We start from the raw sequence: 19592 nt of genomic DNA, 5'->3' as shown, positions 1-19592 counted from the left end.
ATTTTGTACATGAAGTGAGGGTAAGGGTCCAACTTCATTATTTTGCTTGTGGCTGTCCAGTTGTCCCAGCACCATCTGTTGAAGAATTTCTTTTTTCCCCCATTGAATGGTCTTGGTATCCTTGGCAAAATCATTTGGCCATAGACGTTTGAGTTTATTTCTGGACTCTCAATTCTGTTCCATTGGTCTATATGTCTATCTTTATTCCAGTACTATGCTGTTTTGATTACTGTAGCTTTGTAGTAAGTTGAAATTGGGAAATGGTGCATCTTCCAACTTTTTCTTTTTTTATATGTTTTGGTTATTTGGGGCTCTTTGCAATTCTATATGAATTTGAGGAGCCGCTTTTCCATTTTTGCAAAAAAGGCCATTGAAATTGAATAGGGATTGCATTGAAACTGTAGATTACTTGGGGGGAAGATTGCTATCTTAACAATATTGTTTTCCAGTTCATGAACATGGGATTCCTTTCCTTTTATGTAGGTCTTCTTTAATTTCTTTCAGCAATCTTTTATAGTTTTTAGTGTCAAGCCTTTCATCTTCTTGGTTACATTTATTCCTAGGCATTTTATTCTTTTGGATACTATTGTACATGGAATTGTTTTCTTAATTTATATATTTTTTTGCGGTACGCGGGCCTCTCACTGTTGTGGCCTCTCCTGTTGCGGAGCACAGGCTCCGGACGCGCAGGCTCAGCGGCCATGGTTCATGGGCCCAGCCGCTCTGCGGCGCGTGGGATCTTCCCGGACCGGGGCACAAACCCGTGTCCCCTGCATCAGCAGGCAGACTCTCAACCACTGCGCCACCAGGGAAGCCCCATGTTGCTCTTTTACTGTGCTGCTTTACTGAATTTGTTTATTAGTTTTATGGTAGTTTTTTTTGTGTGTGTGTATTGTTTAGGGTTTGTGTTGCTTAGGAATTTGTCCGTTTTATCTGTATTATCCAATTTGTTGGAGTACAATTATTTCTAGTATTCTGTTTTAATCCTTTAAATTTCTGTAAGGTTGGTAGTAGTAGTCACACTTTCATTTCTGATTTTAGTTATTTATATCTTGTCTCTTAGTCTAGCTAAAATTTGTCAGTTTAGCTTTGATGTTTTCAAAGAACCAACTTTTGGTTTCATTGATTTGCTCTATTGTTTTTCTATTCTCTATTTCATTTATTGCTGCTTGAATCTTTATTATTTGCTTCCTTCTGCTGGCTTTGGGTTTCATTTGCTCTTTTTCTAGTTCCATAAGTTATAAAGTTAGGTTGTCGTTTTGAAATCTGTTTTCTTTTTAGGCGTTTTTAGCTATAAATTTGCCTCTGAGCATTGCTTTTGCTGTATCTCATAAGTTTTGGTATATTGTGCTTTTGCTTCTGTTTTCTTTTGTCTCAAAATATTTTCTAACTGCCCAAGTGATTTTCTCTTGACCTAGTGGTTGTTTAAGAGTTAGGATTTAATTTTTAAAACACCTGTCTGCCTGGGGTTTAGTGAGCAAACAATTGTTAGGATCTCTTCTTGGTTTGCTTTACTTTATAGCTTTGGTTAATAGATTGGGGCAGGATTGTATGATAATAATCTATGACAGATTCATTTGTCATAAAGCTAAATGTCTAATTTCAACAGATTATAGCTAGATAATTTGTTGCTGTAGGAGATGTCTTTGCAAGATTTCAGAGTCCAGTAAATATTTAATTACATTGAAGTGTCATACTTAGAGAAGAAAGAATCCTTCAATAGAATATTATAATTATGTAGAAATACAACTGTTTTCTCTGAAGTTTGGTTTCTTTAGCTGTGGAAGTTTGGCATTTTTTTTTTTTTTCCAAGGAAGGCAACTATATCTGACCAGTTGTACTCACTTGGAGTTTTTAGGCTATTGTACATAATGTGGGAGGTTTTTGCAGAGTATGAAGTAAAATTAGATTTGCTTAAGAAAAGTGTGTCACAGGTAGCATTATTGGAAGGCAAGGATTTTACACATTTTGGTAGTCTCCCACAAGGCTGATTTTACTAGAGGTGTGATTTAAGGGTGTTCATTAAGGGGAAATGAACTTTAAAAAATATAATCATTTATTTGGCTAATAGTTACATGATCACAAACAGAAATTACAGGTACTTTGTTGTTTCAAAATGTGATAGAGTTGAATGTACACATTCATTATTTTGGAACATTACTGTCATACATTTTTCCAGCAGAGAGATAGTAAGAAGTAGCTTCATCTTGGCCTCTGGGAAAGTTTTGGTACTTAAGTACCATTTGGTTGCTAGAGACGCTGAGGATCATCACGTTTTAGTGAGGTTCTCCTGTGTAACCTTATGTGTGCACATGTTCCCAGATACTAAAAAAAAAAAAAAGGCACAGAGGAAGTAAGCATTTTTATTCAGTGCCTTGTTGAACTCTTAGAAGAAAGATAATATATTATTATGGAACGGAAGGCCCCTTGAAATCTTAGGAGAAAGATAAGTATTATTATAAATTGGGAAGGGACCTTGGAGATCACTTCATCCAACCTTCTCATTTTTTTTTTTTTTTAGTATACTTCCTTTAATGGGCAGTATTTATTGAGAGACTACCTTAAATAGGGCATTATCATCTCCTGAAAAAGGGCACAAGCAGCTTTTCAGCCTGGTTGGGAAAGCAGAATACAAATATAAGAGGGTTGAAGAAGTTGGGATTATGGACGTAAGGTTGTAGGTATGCTGGGTGAAGACAGAAGTAAGGCTCTGGGGGGGTGTGATGCTTGATGAAAAATGGATGGGGAGGTCTTAGCAAATAAGAGGCAAGCTGGAAGGAGAGGAGCTTTAGTTGGAGAGTGAGATCTTTGAAGTCGTGATTTTGAAGAGAAGGCCAAGGTTAGTGGAGGCTAAAGTAGAGTGAGAGAACAGATCATTGGAAGAGAGGATTCAAAGACATGAGAGGCAACGGTGTTGGATGGTTCAGCCACATGGATCTTAAGTTAGTCAAATAGAGCTGGAGAGGAGGATGGTGAGCCAGGTGACGAAGTCTTACTGAAGAAGGGTCATGCCCAGGAGCTTGGTAGATGACCACGTATGTTAACAAATTAACGTTCAGAGCAAGATACACCAGGAGTACATTAGAGTGAAGCAGGACAAAGAGGTAATGTCAGCAAGTGTTTCTCAACGTTTAAATCTTGCTAGTGGTAAATAGAAAGTAAAATTGCAACTCATTGATACATTCAGAGTACTTCTGGTGAATTCTCACAAAATATGCTAAGGATATCTTATTTTGGACTTTTTGGTAGCTCCTGTCTTCGTTCCTGGCTAGAACAAGACACCTCCTGCCCAACATGCAGAATGTCTCTTAATATTGCCGACAATAATCGTGTCAGGGAAGAGCATCAAGGAGAGAATTTGGATGAGAATTTGGTTCCTGTAGCAGCAGCTGAAGGCAGACCTCGCTTAAACCAACACAATCACTTCTTCCACTTCGATGGTTAGTTGGTTTCAACCTCTAAAACCATCCGCCAGGGGTTTTCTCCCCTTAGGGGATGATGTTTTAATTATAACTTGCCCTGTATGGGCGAGTTCAATGTTATATTTCAGTTTTAATTGAAAATGTTCGGTAAGTATAGACAGCACCGAGGGGTTATTCTGTGCCAGGCATTTTGCTAGATTCTGTGTGAATTGGGGGGACGGGGGGTGCGAGGAGGTGAAAGTAGTTGCAGTTGAATCAGTCGTGACCGCAAGGAGCATGCTGAATCAGCTTAGTAGTTAAACCGCTGCTAGTAATTTATTGAATCCGTGTGATACTTAAGCATATAATGAAGGGTCATTGAGCAGCCTTTCCAGTGGGTACCAGAAGGAGAATCAGAACTAGAACCCTGTTTCTTTGCCCATAAAATACGAATATTCCATCTTCCAGAATATTGAAAGGAGTTGTAATAAAAACCACACTTAAAATTCTAAGGTCATGGGCACCATGTCAGGGGCTGGTTGATCATCCTTTGATTCACATTACATCAGGCTGTTGTCGATTTTCATTAATTCCAATACCATTAAATTCTGTGGGTTCATATTTCCTACTCTGAAGTAGGTATCCCTGGACTATTTAAGAGGAGTGCTCTTCAGGTCTCTGATTTGAGTTTCTAAGGGTAGAGCATGGTGGGAGTGGCAACACATTGAAATCCCTGATAGGAAGGACCGAAGGAGTATAGTGGAGTCTCTGAGAGGAGGGGATGATGGCTGCTTGGCTGGCTGGGCAGGGATGCTGGGCAGGTGTAGAGGGGCTGCTTTGTGGCTTTGTGGCTGCTAATTACGGCCTCTACCACGTAAGACTTCTGAAATAGACTAGCAGATCTTGGACATGGTTATGTAAGCTATTATTTTATGAATTATTACTGAAAACTTAGTCAAAATAGATAAAGGTAACTTTATTTCTCCCTAGTAAGTACATGAACTAAGTACCCAGCTTTTTATTGGGTACAGTCTATCCAGGCAAGATCTTTGGGGTGGCCATTGAACTTGTTTTACATTCCAGGCCTCAGTGCTTCTTTGTGAAGGAAAGGGAAATCCTCCTTAAATGTGTGCTTGATAATGGAGTTGTTTACTGCTGACACCTGGTGGTGGTATATCTTAGGATCCCCTTTCCTTAGTGAAATGACAGAAGCAGCAGACTTCTTGGTACCATTAGTCCGCAAACCTATGTTATAGAACTCTTTGAAAAGAATTTCGAATCAGAAAACTAAAGTCTTTAAATCAGATTATTAAGTAAAAAATACTTAATGAAAATGATGTCTCCAAACGCGTAGTATTTGTGTGTAGCGTGAAAGAGAGGGGCAAATTCTCATCTACTGTAGCAGCTTTAGAGCCCTGAAAACCTTCCTTATAGTGTAGCCTGAGAGAGGGATTGAGTTCGTGTGGATCCAGGGCCACTGGAAAGTAGGAAAGCCCCCTGGTGAAGTGTTCTGGAACCTGACTGGCTTCAAGTCCTGGTCACCATAATTAAATGCTTTGATCTTGGGCAAGTTACCTCAGTTCCGAGTGCCTTGGGGAACCAACAAGAGCACTAGAGTCAAATCTCTGAGAAGAGTAAAATGGGAATAATAATAATAATAATAAACCCATGTGGGGTTTTAGTGGGGATTGAATGAGCTAATCCATATGGGACAGTTGGTCAAAAGGCCTGGTGTAAAGTAAGCCCTCAGTGAGTACCGGCTGGTACCATAGAGTGGCCGACTGCAGAGCAACTGACAGGGGAAAGAGGTCTCTAAGACTTGTGCTGGCTTCTTGTTTGTTTTAGGGTCCCGGATTGCGAGTTGGCTGCCAAGTTTTTCAGTCGAAGTGATGCACACCACCAACATTCTAGGAATTACTCAGGCAAGCAACTCCCAGCTTAATGCAATGGTAAGGACCGCTCACTGCTTTGAAAAGGTGATTAATAATCGGGAGGGAAGGAAAAGCTGGAGAATGTGTGCAGTGTGCATGACTCAGTTGGTCTCACTCTGCTCTGGCAGAACGGTGGGATTTAAAAAAAAATGCGGCAGGATTTTCAGGAGCATCTTATTCACTGGGATGACTTCAATCCCTGCGCTTTAAAATTTGAAACTGGTTTGGAAACCAGCTTTCATTTTAGTTGTGTGGCAGATAATCTAACCTTTTCTGAGCACTACTAAGTTCACTCTCATGATCTAGGCTAGTGTTGGGACACCTCTTGATTTTCACCAAAAAATATTTCGGGAGTTACTAGCTGGAGTGAATGATGTGACTTTTATTAAAAATTGTCGTAGGCCTACTGAATGTGTTAAAATTTTAACCCCCTCTCCCCCCTTCCCAAAGTAAATAAATGAGTATACCTTCACATACACACTTATACATACATACATGCCTGTGGATATACATATATAAATATAAATATATACACACACACCCCTTGAGATATTCAAGCATGCTCTTGGTTCAAGGATATTGTCCACATACTTCAAGATTCTTCGTATTTTTCTAAAGCTTTGTCATATGGTGTATATTTTTATTTTACAGTGTTGGAGAAACATGGTTCACCGTTTTTGAAATGTAGTGTTCATTGTGATGATAAATGCAGGGGTCTTAAAAATGCAACCTGTGTTAGTCCAACAAACGTGTACTGAAAGCCTGTTCCCAAGACGGGCACTGTGCAGTGTCAACAAATTGCGTAGCACCTGTAGTGTCAACAAGGTGGACAGGAGCCCTTCTCTTAAGAAGTGTGAATTCTACATGGGGTGGGGGGGGAGGAGGCTGATTATAAACACCAACAGATAAGATCGTTGCGGATGGGGATGAGGACTCTGCAGGCAGTAGGGCAGGTGATGTGGTGGAGGGGTGGGTAAAGGCTGTTCCAGAGGAGACATTCAGAGAAGTCTCAAGAGGTCATATTTAAGCTGAGACATGAAGGCTGAGAAGAGAAGGAGGCAGATCGGGGGAAAGAGGCAGTGGAAACAGTAGGTACAAAGGCCATGAGGTGAGAATGTTCTGAAAACAGAGAGGTGATTGTGGTTGGAGCCTGCGAGTCGGAACCAAGATTGTGACATAAATTGAGGTTGCAGGGCCCGGTCATGCAGGGATTTGTAGGCTACAGTCCAGTTTAGATACTGTAATGAAAGTATGAGAAGACCATTCAGGGCTTTTTTTTCCCTCCCCCAGGGGACTGACAGGACAGTTAATAGAGAATAATTTACTTCTGAGAGAATGAATTTTAGAGGGGCAAAAATGGAACCAGTGAGACCAGTTAGGAGACTGTTGCAGTAGTTCAGGCAAAAAAAAAGATGGTGGCTTGGACCAGGGCATTGGAAATAAAGATGAAAAGAAGTGGCGGATTTCAGATGCCTTTCGAAGATGAACTGATGGACTTGACAGTGCTTTGATTTGGATGTGGGGTAGTGGGGTGAGGGGAGTGCTGGTTTTCAGTCAGGCAGATGAGCAGTGGTATCATGTATGAGATGGGCAGGACGGGAGGAGGAACAGATGAAGGACAGGGACTCAGCCTTCTGTTTGGCTGGGGAAGTTGGGGTGTCTATGAGACATCCAAGTAGAGATGTCATGTAGACAGTTCTGGACCTCAGCAAAGAGATCCAGCTGGAGAGAGACATTTGGGAGCTTTAGTCTGTAGGGGACTGGATCTCTTCGAGGGAAAGAAGGTAGCTCAGAAGGAGAAGAGGGCTCAGGACTGAGGTCTGGCTGAATGGGAGGAGCCATGGCAGCGATTGAGAAGGAGGGAAACCAGGAGAAGCGTCAAGTCAGCCATGTGGGAATTCTTAGAAGATGAGGTCAGAGAAGTGCATGTTGGGTTTGGCAGAGTGGAGGTGGTTAATCAGCTGGAGAGGAGCAAGAAGTTTCATTGCTCGAGGTGCTGAGTACTAGATTGTTGGATTGGAAAATGAGTGGGAGCTGAAGACACCCAGTAGCTGGCAGTGTGTTATAAGAGGGAGTGGAGAAGTAAGGAGGTGGCTTGGTAGGGGTGTGCCGTCAGAGGAATTTGTTAACATGTTTTTTTAAAGATTTTTGGGCAGGCCATTTATCCACAAATTTCAAAACCTGTAGAGAGTATCCAGTGAAGTCTTTTCCTCCATCCGCCCAGACACCCTCCTCTCTTGCAATAACAACTTCAATTAGTTTCTTCTGTGTTGTGCTTTTCCAGAATGTTTACATACACATATAAGCAAATGCTAAGTATGTATTCTTTTTCTTTTCTCCACGGGTCTTCTTTTTTTCTATTCTTTAAAGTGTGATAAAATACACGTACCACAAAATTTATGATCTTAACCATTTTTAAGTGTACAGTTCAGTGGTATTAAGTATATTCATATTCTTGTGCAACTATCAGCCACAATCCATCTCCAGAACTCTTTTCATCTTGCAAAACTGAAGCCCTATATACCCAGTAAACAATAACTCCGCATCCCCTCCTCCCTAGCCCCTGGCAGCCACCATTCTCCTTTCTTTCTCTGTGGATTTGACTACTTTAGGTACCTCATATAAGCAGAATCATACGGTATTTATCTTTTTGTGACTGGCTTATTTTACTGAGCTTAATGTCCTCAGGGTTCAAGTATGTTGTAGCATGTGTCAGAATTTCCTTCCTTCTTAAGGCTAGATAATATCCCATTGTATGTATAAACCACATTTTGCTTATCCGTTTATCTGTCGGTGGACACTTGGGTTGCTTCCATGTTTTAGCTATCGTGAGTAATGGCGCTATGAACATGGGTGTACAAATATCTCTTGGAGACCCTGCTTTCAGTTCTTTTGAGTACCCAAGAGTCTTCTTAAAAAGATTCTAAAACATGCTTGGTGTGCGAATAGGAATGATTACTGGAGGGGGAGAGATTGATGGTACAGAACAAACAGAAAAGTTAACTGAAGGCAAAGACCTGAGGTGGAGGGTGGGCTTGGGAGCCGGAGCCAGGAGAGGAGCATTCTCACCTTTGTTGGGAGGCGGGATGGACGTAGCTACAGGCGTGTCGTTTTGAGATACGGTTTAAAAAGAAGGCATGGCTCATAATAACCATTTAGGTAGAAGCAGCCTAAGTGTCCATCAGAGATGAATAGATTATGAAAATGCTCTGTCCACACAGTGGGATATTATTCAGCCTGAAAAAGAAGCACTCTGAGGGTACTATGCTAAGTGAAATAAGCTAGTCACACAAAGACAAGTACTGTGTGACTCCGCTTACACGGGCCATCTAAATTACCCAGACTCCCAGACAGCAGAACGGTGGTTGCCAGGGGCTGGGGGGCTCGCTGTTCAGTGGGTGTAGAGTTTCGGTTTTGCAAGATGAAAGCGTTCTGGAGACCTGTTGCACAGCAGTGTGTGTATAGTTAACATTGCTGTACACTTAAAAATGGTTAAGATGGGCAATTTTATGTTATATGATTTTGACCATTAAAAAAAAAAAAAGACCTGGCTTCCCGCGGGCTTCTGCTTCCTCAGTGAAGCACTCAGCCAGGTCATCAGCAGAGAGTGAGAGTGACGTTGTGAGGGCGGATGGACTGGGAGTGCGCAGCCCTGCGTGGCCGACGACGGGCTCGGGTCAGGCTCTGCGTCGGTACTTCAGGGTCGGGCAGCTGTTGAAGCTCTTCAGGTGGATCACCTCACCTGCCCCCTTAAAAAAATCAGAATTCATGGACATGTAACCCTCCCAGGAATGAGAATTACCTTCTTGGAGTTGGTGTGTTTAGAATTCTCAGGCAGGCCCTGGTGTTCTTCCTCCCGTTGCATGGTGGATTGGGATAGGCTATTTTTAGCACAACTAATTTACTGTCACAATACTTTTTTTTTTTTTTTTTTGGCGGTACGCTGGCCTCTCACTGTTGTGGCCTCTCCCATTGCAGAGCACAGGCTCCGGACGCGCAGGCTCAGCGGCCATGGCTCACGGGCCCAGCCGCTCCGCGGCATGTGGGATCTTCCCGGACCGGGGCACGAACCCATGTCCCCTGCATCAGCAGGCAGACTCCCAACCACTGCGCCACCAGGGAAGCCCTGTCACAATACATTTTTTATAAAAGTCTAATATATAACTTGCTGGATTTTCAGGAAGAAAAGCTTTGGCCCAGTGAACTGAATCTTGGACTTATTTTATTTGGGAAATGAGAGGGGACCTTTTTAAGAAGAGAGGAGAATGTTATCTGATTATTGAGGTTGTTTTGGACTCTTGCCCAGTTAGCTTTGACTTGACCTGGGTTTTTAAAAATGATCAACTCACCTTCATAGAAACAAAGAGGGGATCCCAGGTCCATGGAGCTCCGGGTCCTTCTGTCCTACACACTTGTCTTGTCCTCCCTGCCCCAACGATGACCCAAAGCGAAGCTTTGCACAGGTTTCACCCCGGTCTTTTCTCTCTAGGCCTGACACTGGGACACGTTCCTCTTTTTCTACATGACAACATATTCCTTGGGAGCCACTATCCCAACAGTAGACTTTATTGTGCCCCCAAAGGAATTATATGTTTCCTTGTCGTTTTTTCTTTTGATCATTGGGACTTTTCCACAAATAAAACCTTGAACATAAGCATTTGCAAAATAAATATACACGTATGAGAAAAAAGTCTGGAGCTGCTCGGATGAACGTACCGGTGGTGGTGCGCCGAGATCTCTGCCTGCTCCCCTCTGTACACGCACCCACCGTAGAGCCCTGATGGCCTCCGAGATGTTTCTAGAGTACAGTTTGAAAACTGCAGCTCCAGAGCAACATTAGCAATTACATTTATTTTTTTATTTTTTACTTTTATTTATTTATTTAATTTATTTGGCTGCATCGGGTCTTAGTTGCAGCATGCAGGATCTTCGCTGCGGCGCATGGCCTTCTCTAGTTGTGGCGTGTGGGCTGCAGAGCGCACCGGCTCAGTAGCTGCAGCATGCAGGCTCTCTGGTTGTGGCACGACTAGGGATCGAACCTGCGTCCCCTGCATTGGAAGGCAGATTCTTAACCACTGGATCACCAGGGAAGTCCTAGCAATTACATTTTTTGTAGTCTTTTTTTTTTTTTTTTACGTTGAAGTAAAATTTATATACAATAAATTCACCTTTTTTAGTTTCCATCTCTGAGTTTTGTCAAACTCATTCAGTCATGTGACCACCACGATAATCAAAATATAGGACAGTTCCTTTCCGCCTCCCCCCAGATTCCATTATGCCCCTTTGTAATCACTTCCTCTCCCACCCCCAGCCTGTAGCAACCACTTATCAGTTTTCTGTCTCTGTAATTTTGCTTATTCTAGAATGTCATATAAATGGAATCATAGGGTACATAGCCTTTTGAGTTGAGCTTCTTTCACTTAATGCATTTGAATTTCACCCATGTAGTGTGTATCAGAAGTTTGTTCCTTTTAGGAATTAAATCTTTAAGCAGAACACGTTTATATACCTGAATTTTACTGAGCTTTAAAATGAATGCTTTTTAAAACTGGAATATTCTAGTTCAGCCTGTCTCAGGCTTCAGTGGATTTCAGGGCTTTTTTATTTGAAGTTGATGTTGTCCCCAAGTTTTCTGTTTGGCATTCTGGAAAAATACTAAAAAAACCTGCAGTTTGACGGTGATCTGTGGCATAGAGGTGGCCCCTTACTTGTGTTTTCAAGGCAGGTCACCAGGTTCAGTGCCCAGAGGCTGCCTTACCCCATGACCTCAGTGAGTAACTGTTGAGAGTGAACATTTCATGGCTTCTTTGTTTGTATTCCTATAGGCTCATCAGATTCAAGAGATGTTTCCCCAGGTTCCATACCACCTAGTACTGCAGGACCTCCAGCTGACACGCTCAGTCGAAATAACAACAGACAACATTTTAGAAGGACGGATTCAAGTACCTTTTCCCACACAGGTAAACTGAGGTTTCAGACGTGACAAATGAATTCTGTCCTCACAAAGGTTTTATCTTCTAGATTAACGTTCTAGTTACTTAACAGCTGAATATCATTTATGATTTGATGAAGGGTTTCTGTGAATTCCCTAACTTTCCAGATTATGACTGAGAACAGACCCATCCAAGAGGCTTGGATTAAGACAAGGACAAAACTATTTGCCTAATTTTTTGTGCAGATATACACCCCAAACCAGCCTGCCCTTGCCAGTCCAGGAGGTCCTAGCATCGGTTCCTTTCGGAAAAGGATTGGCAGTCTTTCCCTATAAAGAACAGATTGAAATATTTTAGGCCCTGCAAGCCATGCATATCTGTTGTAACTTCTCAATTCCTGCAGTAGCACTGAAGGAGCCATGGACAATATGTAAATGAATGTGCATGACTGTGTTCCAGTAAAACTTTGTTTACAAAAACTGTTGGAGTGCTTGGCCCACAGGCTCTAGTTTGCTAACCCCGGCTATAGGAGGTATCGCCCTCTGTCCCTGGCTTTGCACATTGGTGTGGCTTTCCATTGGGTATAATTCCTATCTGTGAGGCTTATATTTTTGACTTTTTTTTTTTTTTTTTAAAGATCCTATTTCCTGGCCCATCATGTAACCTCTTTGATAGGTACAAAAGTATTGACATTTTAAAGAAAGTTTTCTGGCAGGACTAAAGGATATATGTGATTAGGGAATCATATACCAAGAAATTACTCAACTTAGGTATGCAAAAACATGGAAATCTGTTAATAAAATCTTCAAGCGTGAGAATCTTGGAAGAGGGAATGAGCCTCAACTTGGGAGTCAAAGGGGCTGAGGTATTAGAGGTGGCTCAGTGGTCCTTACCTGTTTGACCTGGCTGTGACTTTGGGTTTCCCCAGGAGCAGACCCTGAGACAGGGATCCAGTTGCCAGTAGTTAATTTGGGAGGTGTTCCAGGAGACATGGGAAGTATTCCAGGAAACACAGGCAGCAGGTGGGGCTGTAAAGTGGATAAAGGGTTTGTTATCCAGCAGTTACCATCGTGGGCAGCTAGAGCTTGAGCCCACTGGAGGCCTCTGGGGTCCAGTGTAGAATGCATTGTTCCTCCTGAGCGGGGAGGAGCTGGGGTGCTTATACACCAGTTCCCATCAGTTGTTGGTTGAGGGCTGCCTCCAGCGGGGACCAGGTTCTTTCACACAGCCAGAGTGTGTCCTTGGGTGATGCAATACAGAAACTGGGCAGCCAGCATGCAGCGGGCAGACCTTCAGGGACAGGCGCAGGGCCCCGAGGTGTCTGCAGCGTGGGCCGGGATCTCAGCCTGGACGAAAGTGAGAACAGCAGTACCTAGTTCACAGGATGTTAAGGAGATGAATGCGATGATGGTGTCAGTGCTTTTCCAAAGTGTCCTGTCGGTGTTAACTGCTGTTGTCGTTTTGTTATTGTTGTGCAGTTACTGTTACTGAAAAGGAAATTAAACGTGGGCCCACTGATGACTCTCAGATTTAGGCCTCAGGCTCCTTTGCTGTGTCTTTAAGCTCAGTAGCACTCTCATGTCTTCGATGCTGTGGGATTTGCTGAACTCAGACGGTTGGGGTCATAGCTCCCCCATGCTCCAGGTCCCCCCCGTACCCGTTCGCCGAGCTCAGAACGGCTCTGCACCGTCGGTGCTGCTGTCTCTCTTTCAGCGGTCAGAGAGCATTAGGCCTGCATTGAACGGTCCTATGGAGAGGCCAAACGGCGAGCAGGAGGACGGAGAAGCTTCCACCCAGGTAAGGCCTGCATACTAGAGAGAGCGCGTCCGGGATGGGGAGCAGCGGGGGACCTGGCGGGGGTCTGCACCCTGCCTCTGACGTTTGTACGGCTGAGGGTGAGAGTAGGGAGGAGGCCGTATGCCAGCGTCGTCTCAGTGTCCAAGGGTAACAGACCTTGCTGTGCCTGGGCGTGGCCTGCAGCCCCCTCCCTGGGGACTGGCCTCAGGACCTGGAGGAGAAAAGAGTCATGCTCTGCCGGGCTGGCCCTGCCGCTGTGGACTTGAGTGGCGGCGCTAGGCAGGGCGGCGTGAGGCTGGGCCCAGGACCCGGGGTGATTGCGCTGGGCTCCGCTCTCTAGGGCCGAAATCCTCAGCTTATTCTCCCCCCACGCCTCGCTTGTCCACCTCAGCATTTGCAGGGACTTCATGCATTTCACAAAAACGAGACCCCTGGGGTGGGGGGAAGTGTGGTTCTCCTGGGAACCAGGTTTGCCTAGATAGCCACGCTGGGTGACCCGGGGTAGCTGCGTGCACCCGGAGGAAGCTCCCGGGTCTGGCTTCCAGGGCAGAGGTGCCTCAGCCCCACCCCATGCTCTGCCCCACGCAGCCTGGGGTTCCGGTTCGTGTCCCTTTTCTGGAATTCCCATTTGCTTATTCAATTACCGTGCTTTGCAGAAGTTTTCTTAAGAGACTGAAGAAGCCCCAGGCAGCCCTATTTTTGTGTTTCCTTGTTGGTGTGACACGTGGGGCTTCCCACACAGGAGCTGGGGCCTGAGGATGGCGCCGCCGTCTCTGCCAGCGTTGGTCAGGGCTCTGCTGGAAGCAGCTGCTTTCACTGACGAGTGACATGCAGGCTGCTTTCACCTCACGTGCCTTTCCCTGCAAATAGGAAACAGTAAAAACTCCTAAGAATTCTTCAGATCTGTTGCTGAGTTAAAATTTTCGTATCCAAATCTGTAATTGGGTCGTGCAGCATTTGTAAAATGGCATCTGGCTTCTGAAGAAGGGGCTCATTGTGTTTCCAGTTTTCGTAGCTGGCTTAGCTCAGATTTGGATACTAGGCTGGCTTGGGGGCCTTTTGGGTACAGCACGTTCGATTTCTGTCTTGATTCCCCATCTCTATTTTTAGAGTGAGCATGAAGGTTTCTGAATTTTTTTTAACATAGTGGAAGGAAAGCACTTGCTTCACAAAGAAGCTTGCTATATAACACTTTTGGCCGTTCTCAGGAAATAAAAAGTTCTTGGATAACAGTTAATAAACAGTTTATCCCAGTCATCAGATCAGATCTGCCCGTTGCTTAATTCGGGGTCTCCCCTCTGCCCAAGCTCAGGCCTACATGAATCAGGCTTTGAGGGTGGCCTTCCATTCCCTTCCTTCCACCTCCACCTCCACCTCCACCTCCACTCACCAGCTCTTCTTTCTAACTTCCTCTAGGGTCGGACTCAGGGTTAAGATGGGCCATGTGACCCCAGCGTGTGTGTGTGTGTGTGTGTGTGTGTGTGTGTGTGCGCGTGTGTGCGCATGTGCACAGCTGTATATATATGTGTTACAGCTGTTATTGTAGAGCTCTCCCTGTCCTGTCTAGCGCCAGAAGCCTCGACTATACTTAGTTTGAGCTTGGGCTGGCTTTTTATGACCACCCCTTCCTTCATGAGGCTCCCTTCACCCCTCCCAGTGGTCCTCTTGGGCAAAGTCAATTTCAACAGCCTCAGGCTGGTTCTCCCGCAGGACCTATGTCCCCTCCCCCAGGACACACACAGCAGTGCCTTACAGTCAGTGGAAGTTGAACTGGCTCCCAGCAAAGCGTTTTTAAAATCTGCTACAAGCCAGTTTCTTCCTCTTAGATTTCTCAGGTGTGTGTTAGTCACCACCAGTCTGTGTGTCCCCCAAACTCTAGGGCACATGAGTCAGGCCACATGGTTCTCTTTTTTTAAATTATTATTATTTTTTAAATTTTTTGGCTATTGGGTGTTCGTTGCTGAGCGCGGGCGTTCTCTAGTTGCGGCGAGTGGAGGCTACTCTTCGTTGTGGTGCACAGATTTCTCATTGCGGTGGCTTCTCTTGTTGCGGAGCATGGGCTCTAGGCACGCAGGCTTCAGTAGTTGTGGCGCGCAGGCTCAGTAGTTGTGGTGCACGGGCTTAGTTGTTCTGTGACATGTGGGATCTTCCCCGACCAGGACTCGAATCCATGTCCCCTGCATTGGCAGGCGGATTCTTAACCACTGCGCCACCAGGAAAGTCCCCACATGGTTCTCTTGAAGTCCCTCACTCGCTTGCCTGAGGGCAAGGAGAGGTGGCGAGGGTGGGGAGAGAAAAGCGCACACACCAGGAACTCTTAAAAATAGCCTCTCAGCCTCTTCCTCCTCAACTCTGCTGTCGCCTGGAGGTGGGTGCTGGACTGACGCTGGCCAGCCTGGGTCTGGGCCTGAGTCTGGGAGCGTGAGCAGTAGATGGCCAGGCAGCTGCCTGAGCCTTTGGGGGCTCCTGGGCATCATGTTGGCCTTCACAGCTGCAGCCAGGACAGAGACAGTCCCATTATTATATCCTGCTACGTGAGGAACCACATGATATTATATCGGTTTTAACAAAGATACTTAGAATTTACTTTTTTTTTTTTTTTTTGCGGTACGCGGGCCTCTCACTGTTGTGGCCTCTCCCGTTGTGGAGCACAGGCTCCGGAAGCGCAGGCTCAGCAGCCATGGCTCACGGGCCCAGCCGCTCCGCGGCATGTGGGATCCTCCCGGAGCGGGGCACGAGCCCGCGTCCCCTGCATCGGCAGGCGGACTCTCAAACACTGCACCACCAGGGAAGCCCAGAATTTACCATTTTTTATCTGCCTAACTGTTCTCAGAGTCAAGTGAGGGTATAAAATTAGTGCAGTATATGTGATAAGACTTGTTTAAATTTTAGAGCAATAAGTAGCATTGAACAGAAAATTCCCAGAATGCAAATAAGCAGTTAACTTTGTTATCTTCTGAGAGTACAGTTTCGAGGTGCTTCTGTTTTCATAATGGTAATCATTCACTTATTCCGTAATGTTGAACATGCCATGTGAGTCAGGTCCTGCCCTTCAGGAGCCCATGTCTGCCGTTACACATGTGCCCGCGGTTCCCTGCCGGGCAGCCCGCCTCCTTTGGGGTCCAGAAGAGCATTATTTGGGGCACCGGTCAGATGGGGAATCTGCCTGGCAGGGCAGCCCGTGCTCACGGTGGTCCCTTGCTTCCTGCGTGTCCAGACCGAGCGGGTGCCGCTGGACCTCAGTCCTCGGCTGGAGGAGGCACTGGACTTTGGCGAGCTGGAAGCGGAGCCCAGTGAAGGGGAGGACTTTGAGGCCCGGGGGAGCCGCTTCTCCAAGTCTGCTGACGAGAGACAGCGCATGCTGGTGCAGCGCAAGGATGACCTCCTGCAGCAGGCGCGGAGGTGAGCGGGTTCCACAGCCCCCGCCAGGCCTGAAGGCCCTTGTCATGGATGCCAACGCTGAAAACCTATCACCTGTCAGCTAAAACTTCAGGTTTCAAACCTCTGTTGAAAAACCTGAGGATCTGGTAATACTGGGCCCAGGTAGTAACCTCTGGCTGGTGCTGCTGGCGTCTCCTTGTGGACGCTCTCCGCCACACTTACACGGTTAGCACTTCTGTGCCAGTGTGTTCTAGACCCTTTATGTTAATTACTCTAATTCCCTTAACTCTAAGAGGGAGCATGGTAATTACACCCATTAGACAGACTTAAAGCTGAAGAAACTGAGGCCTAGAGAGGCTAACACTGGCCTGATGTCCAGCTCTTGAGTCCTCCGTCTTGGCCACTCTGCGTGCAGCCGGCCTCGAAGTGCCGACCCCCAGCCCCAGGCGGGAGCCGCTGGAGCGGGACTGTTCTGTCGCTGCGCAGGTGCTCGTTACTTAAACTCTCGGGGACGGGGCCGGTGTTCTGTTCCCGTGGGTGGGTTCCGTGCCCAGCACAGGCCTTGTGAGTGGGGACTTCGCACTGTGTGTGTAAGTGGAGCGGCCGCCTGATGCGGAGAACTTCTGCCCCTCTGTTCAGGGACAGGTGTCTTTTTCACGGGGTGGTGCTGAGTGACAGCTTCATGACGGTGCCGGGAAAGTGGGGGAATTAAAGAAGCACATTGTATGTTTCTCTGTGTGTGCATGTTCCAGAGCTTCCCTGATTCCTCATTCAAGTCCTTTGTTTTTTGTAGGCGTTTCTTGAACAGAAGTTCTGAAGATGACTCAGCCTCGGACAGCTGCCTCCCCTCGGAAGGCACGACCTCTGACCCCATGACCCTGCGTCGAAGGATGCTGGCTGCTGCCGCGGAGCGGAGACTTCAGAAGCAGCAGAGCTCCTAGCGCCTCCTCCCGAGCCGAAGAGGCCTGTCCCCAGCTCTGCCTGCTGAGTGAAGGAGTGGGCTCAACTGCATTGCGCTGTGTAAAGCACGTGGTCTTAATAGTGTGTGGACAGCTGACAGATTTAATCCTTTTTTGTAATACTTTCTATGTGACATTTCTCTTCTCTTTAGAAACACTGCACATTTTAACTCTAAGCATGATCTCTTGTGCGTTGACTGGACTTCGTAGGGGTGGGGGAGGATCAAGAGGAAGTGGGCAGCCAGAGACCCTGAAGGGGGCCGCTTCCATGACGGCTTTATGCAGAAGTCATAACAAATGCTGGTGTCTTTAGCTCCAAATGTGGCAGGAAGTGGGCGTGGGGGGGTCGGGGGGGGGGGAATCGGGAGGCGCAGGGGGCGGGATCCATAAAAAGCGGTGTGGAGGTGTACAGCCTGAGCCTGACTCCACGCCACTGGGTAATTTATGTTGTCACACTGCTGTTCTTGGTGCGGAGGCATTCAGAATGTCACAGAGGCCAGACCTATGGGCTCCTGGACCCCTGGGCCGGCAGGGCATCTTGGAAGAACAGTGCTTGGTTTGATACCTGCAGCAGAGGGGAGGAAAGCCCAGGGACGTAGCGTGAGGAGGTGATCCATCGTGTCCCAGTACATCCGGGACTAGCTTTCTGAGCCCCCTATCCAAAGCTGGCTTTATTTCCGTTAACACTGGTGCTCCCGCATCTCACGAGTACACGCTGTGTCCTCTCCTCTCTGCATTTCATTATCCCCCCCACACCCCCAGACACGGGGAAAGGGTTGAGCAGCAAGCCTTGGTTCATGAACGTTTTAATTCCTTGTTAAAGTAAATTAGGCAATGCCAAAGGCTGTGGGTTTGGTCCTTGGAAAAAAAGTGGGCCTTAAAGATGGGAGAGTAAATTTTGGAGGGCTTTATTGAAGAAATAAAAGACATCTTTTGTATCTTTCTTCCCCGGAGCCCTTCATTTTTGTAACTGTGTTCCTGTTGGTTTAATTAAACATAGAAAGGTAAGATGTTGAGTCCACCTGCCTTGGAGCAGACCCAGGTCTGAACTTTTTCAAATCCTTGACACATTTAACTTGAAGGATTTGAAACACACAATCATAGGTTACCTAGTTCAGTTTTATGTCCTACTGGATTGAGTTTTTTTTTTAATGTTTGAAAGCATAGTTTTATGGTAGTCCTTCTGGGAAGAATCCAGTATTAACTAAAATTATTGGCAAAGTTAAATGTATTTTACGTAACAAAGTTTTTAGAATGTTGAGAAGTAACTGAAAATAGAGTGATGTTTAGGCTGAGGTAATTTATTTCAATACATCTTTCAAAAGCCTTATCTTGAAACGCTGTTAGTAAATTTCTGTGATTATTTTTCTTTTTAAATTGGTTTTGCTGAGAGCATAGCTATTTGTTTTTATTGTAAAACAATAATAATGATAATAAAAAGCAAACTCTCCTAGTGTGTTGTGTGTGGCTGGGAGGTAAGGCAGTTTTTTTCGGAGGTGCGGAGATTAGAGCGCGTTTTGATTTTGTGTGTTCCGTTCTGGTTGGAGGGTTTTTTCATCCTTATAATTATATATGTGTGCATGTTGTGCACATTTAAAGATGATACCAATTCCATGTGTTCTTATGTTTCAGATGTGTGAAAAGAGAAAATGTTTTGGAGTCAATTTTAGAGGGTCCTGAGACATTGGAATACAGCAATATGACAGTGATCAAAGTGGAGCCATGCCTTTAAAATGACCCCAAAAGAGAAGTCCTAAATTCACCCATAGATTTTACACCTGGATAGTAAAGGGTTCTGGGCACTAATTGTATTGTCTCTTGAGTTTGGGCACTTCTTGAGGGCATCTGCGACAGATGCCAAGGGCAAGGGCAGGAGGCTAGACCAGTGTCCCGTTCCATCAGGTGGTCCCCATCCCATGGCCCCTTCACTGTGCTGGCCATCTCCAGGAAGGGAGCCTGTCCTCGTGCTCCGCCACGTAGCCCAAAGCGGAGGCCAGGCTGCTGGTTCACGTTTGTAAACTGAGTGTTTGGGTGCTCTGTGAATGGTGGTGGAGGTGCCCTTGCCCTCTCTGGGCTCTTTTGGAAGTGCTCTCCCTCACTCCCTCCATTTTCTTTTGGCTCTGCTGACATCTTGGGTTCTTGCTTTGTTTTTTTTTCTCCCCCTAATTTTGAGGCTTTTATGTACTGTAG

At 45.7% G+C, this 19592-nt stretch overlaps 1 protein-coding gene across 1 annotated transcript in view; it reads left to right on the top strand.

Moving 5' to 3' along the window:
• Nucleotides 1-18852, top strand: part of AMFR (autocrine motility factor receptor) — a 41869-nt gene extending 23017 nt beyond the window's left edge. Inside the window, exons 9-14 of the mRNA XM_004286370.4 lie at nucleotides 3250-3440; nucleotides 5247-5350; nucleotides 11158-11292; nucleotides 12979-13062; nucleotides 16280-16464; nucleotides 17237-18852. Of these exons, the coding sequence (XP_004286418.1) occupies nucleotides 3250-3440; nucleotides 5247-5350; nucleotides 11158-11292; nucleotides 12979-13062; nucleotides 16280-16464; nucleotides 17237-17384 (847 nt within the window). The 3' untranslated portion in view covers nucleotides 17385-18852. The remainder of the gene's footprint in view (nucleotides 1-3249; nucleotides 3441-5246; nucleotides 5351-11157; nucleotides 11293-12978; nucleotides 13063-16279; nucleotides 16465-17236) is intronic.
• The last annotated feature ends 740 nt before the right edge of the window (nucleotides 18853-19592 follow it).

Source organism: Orcinus orca, chromosome 20, assembly GCF_937001465.1.
Source record: "Orcinus orca chromosome 20, mOrcOrc1.1, whole genome shotgun sequence".
NCBI classification, from domain to species: Eukaryota; Metazoa; Chordata; class Mammalia; order Artiodactyla; family Delphinidae; genus Orcinus; species Orcinus orca.
The sequence above is the reverse complement of the archived record's forward strand: the minus strand, read 5'-3'. Positions and strand labels throughout refer to the sequence as shown.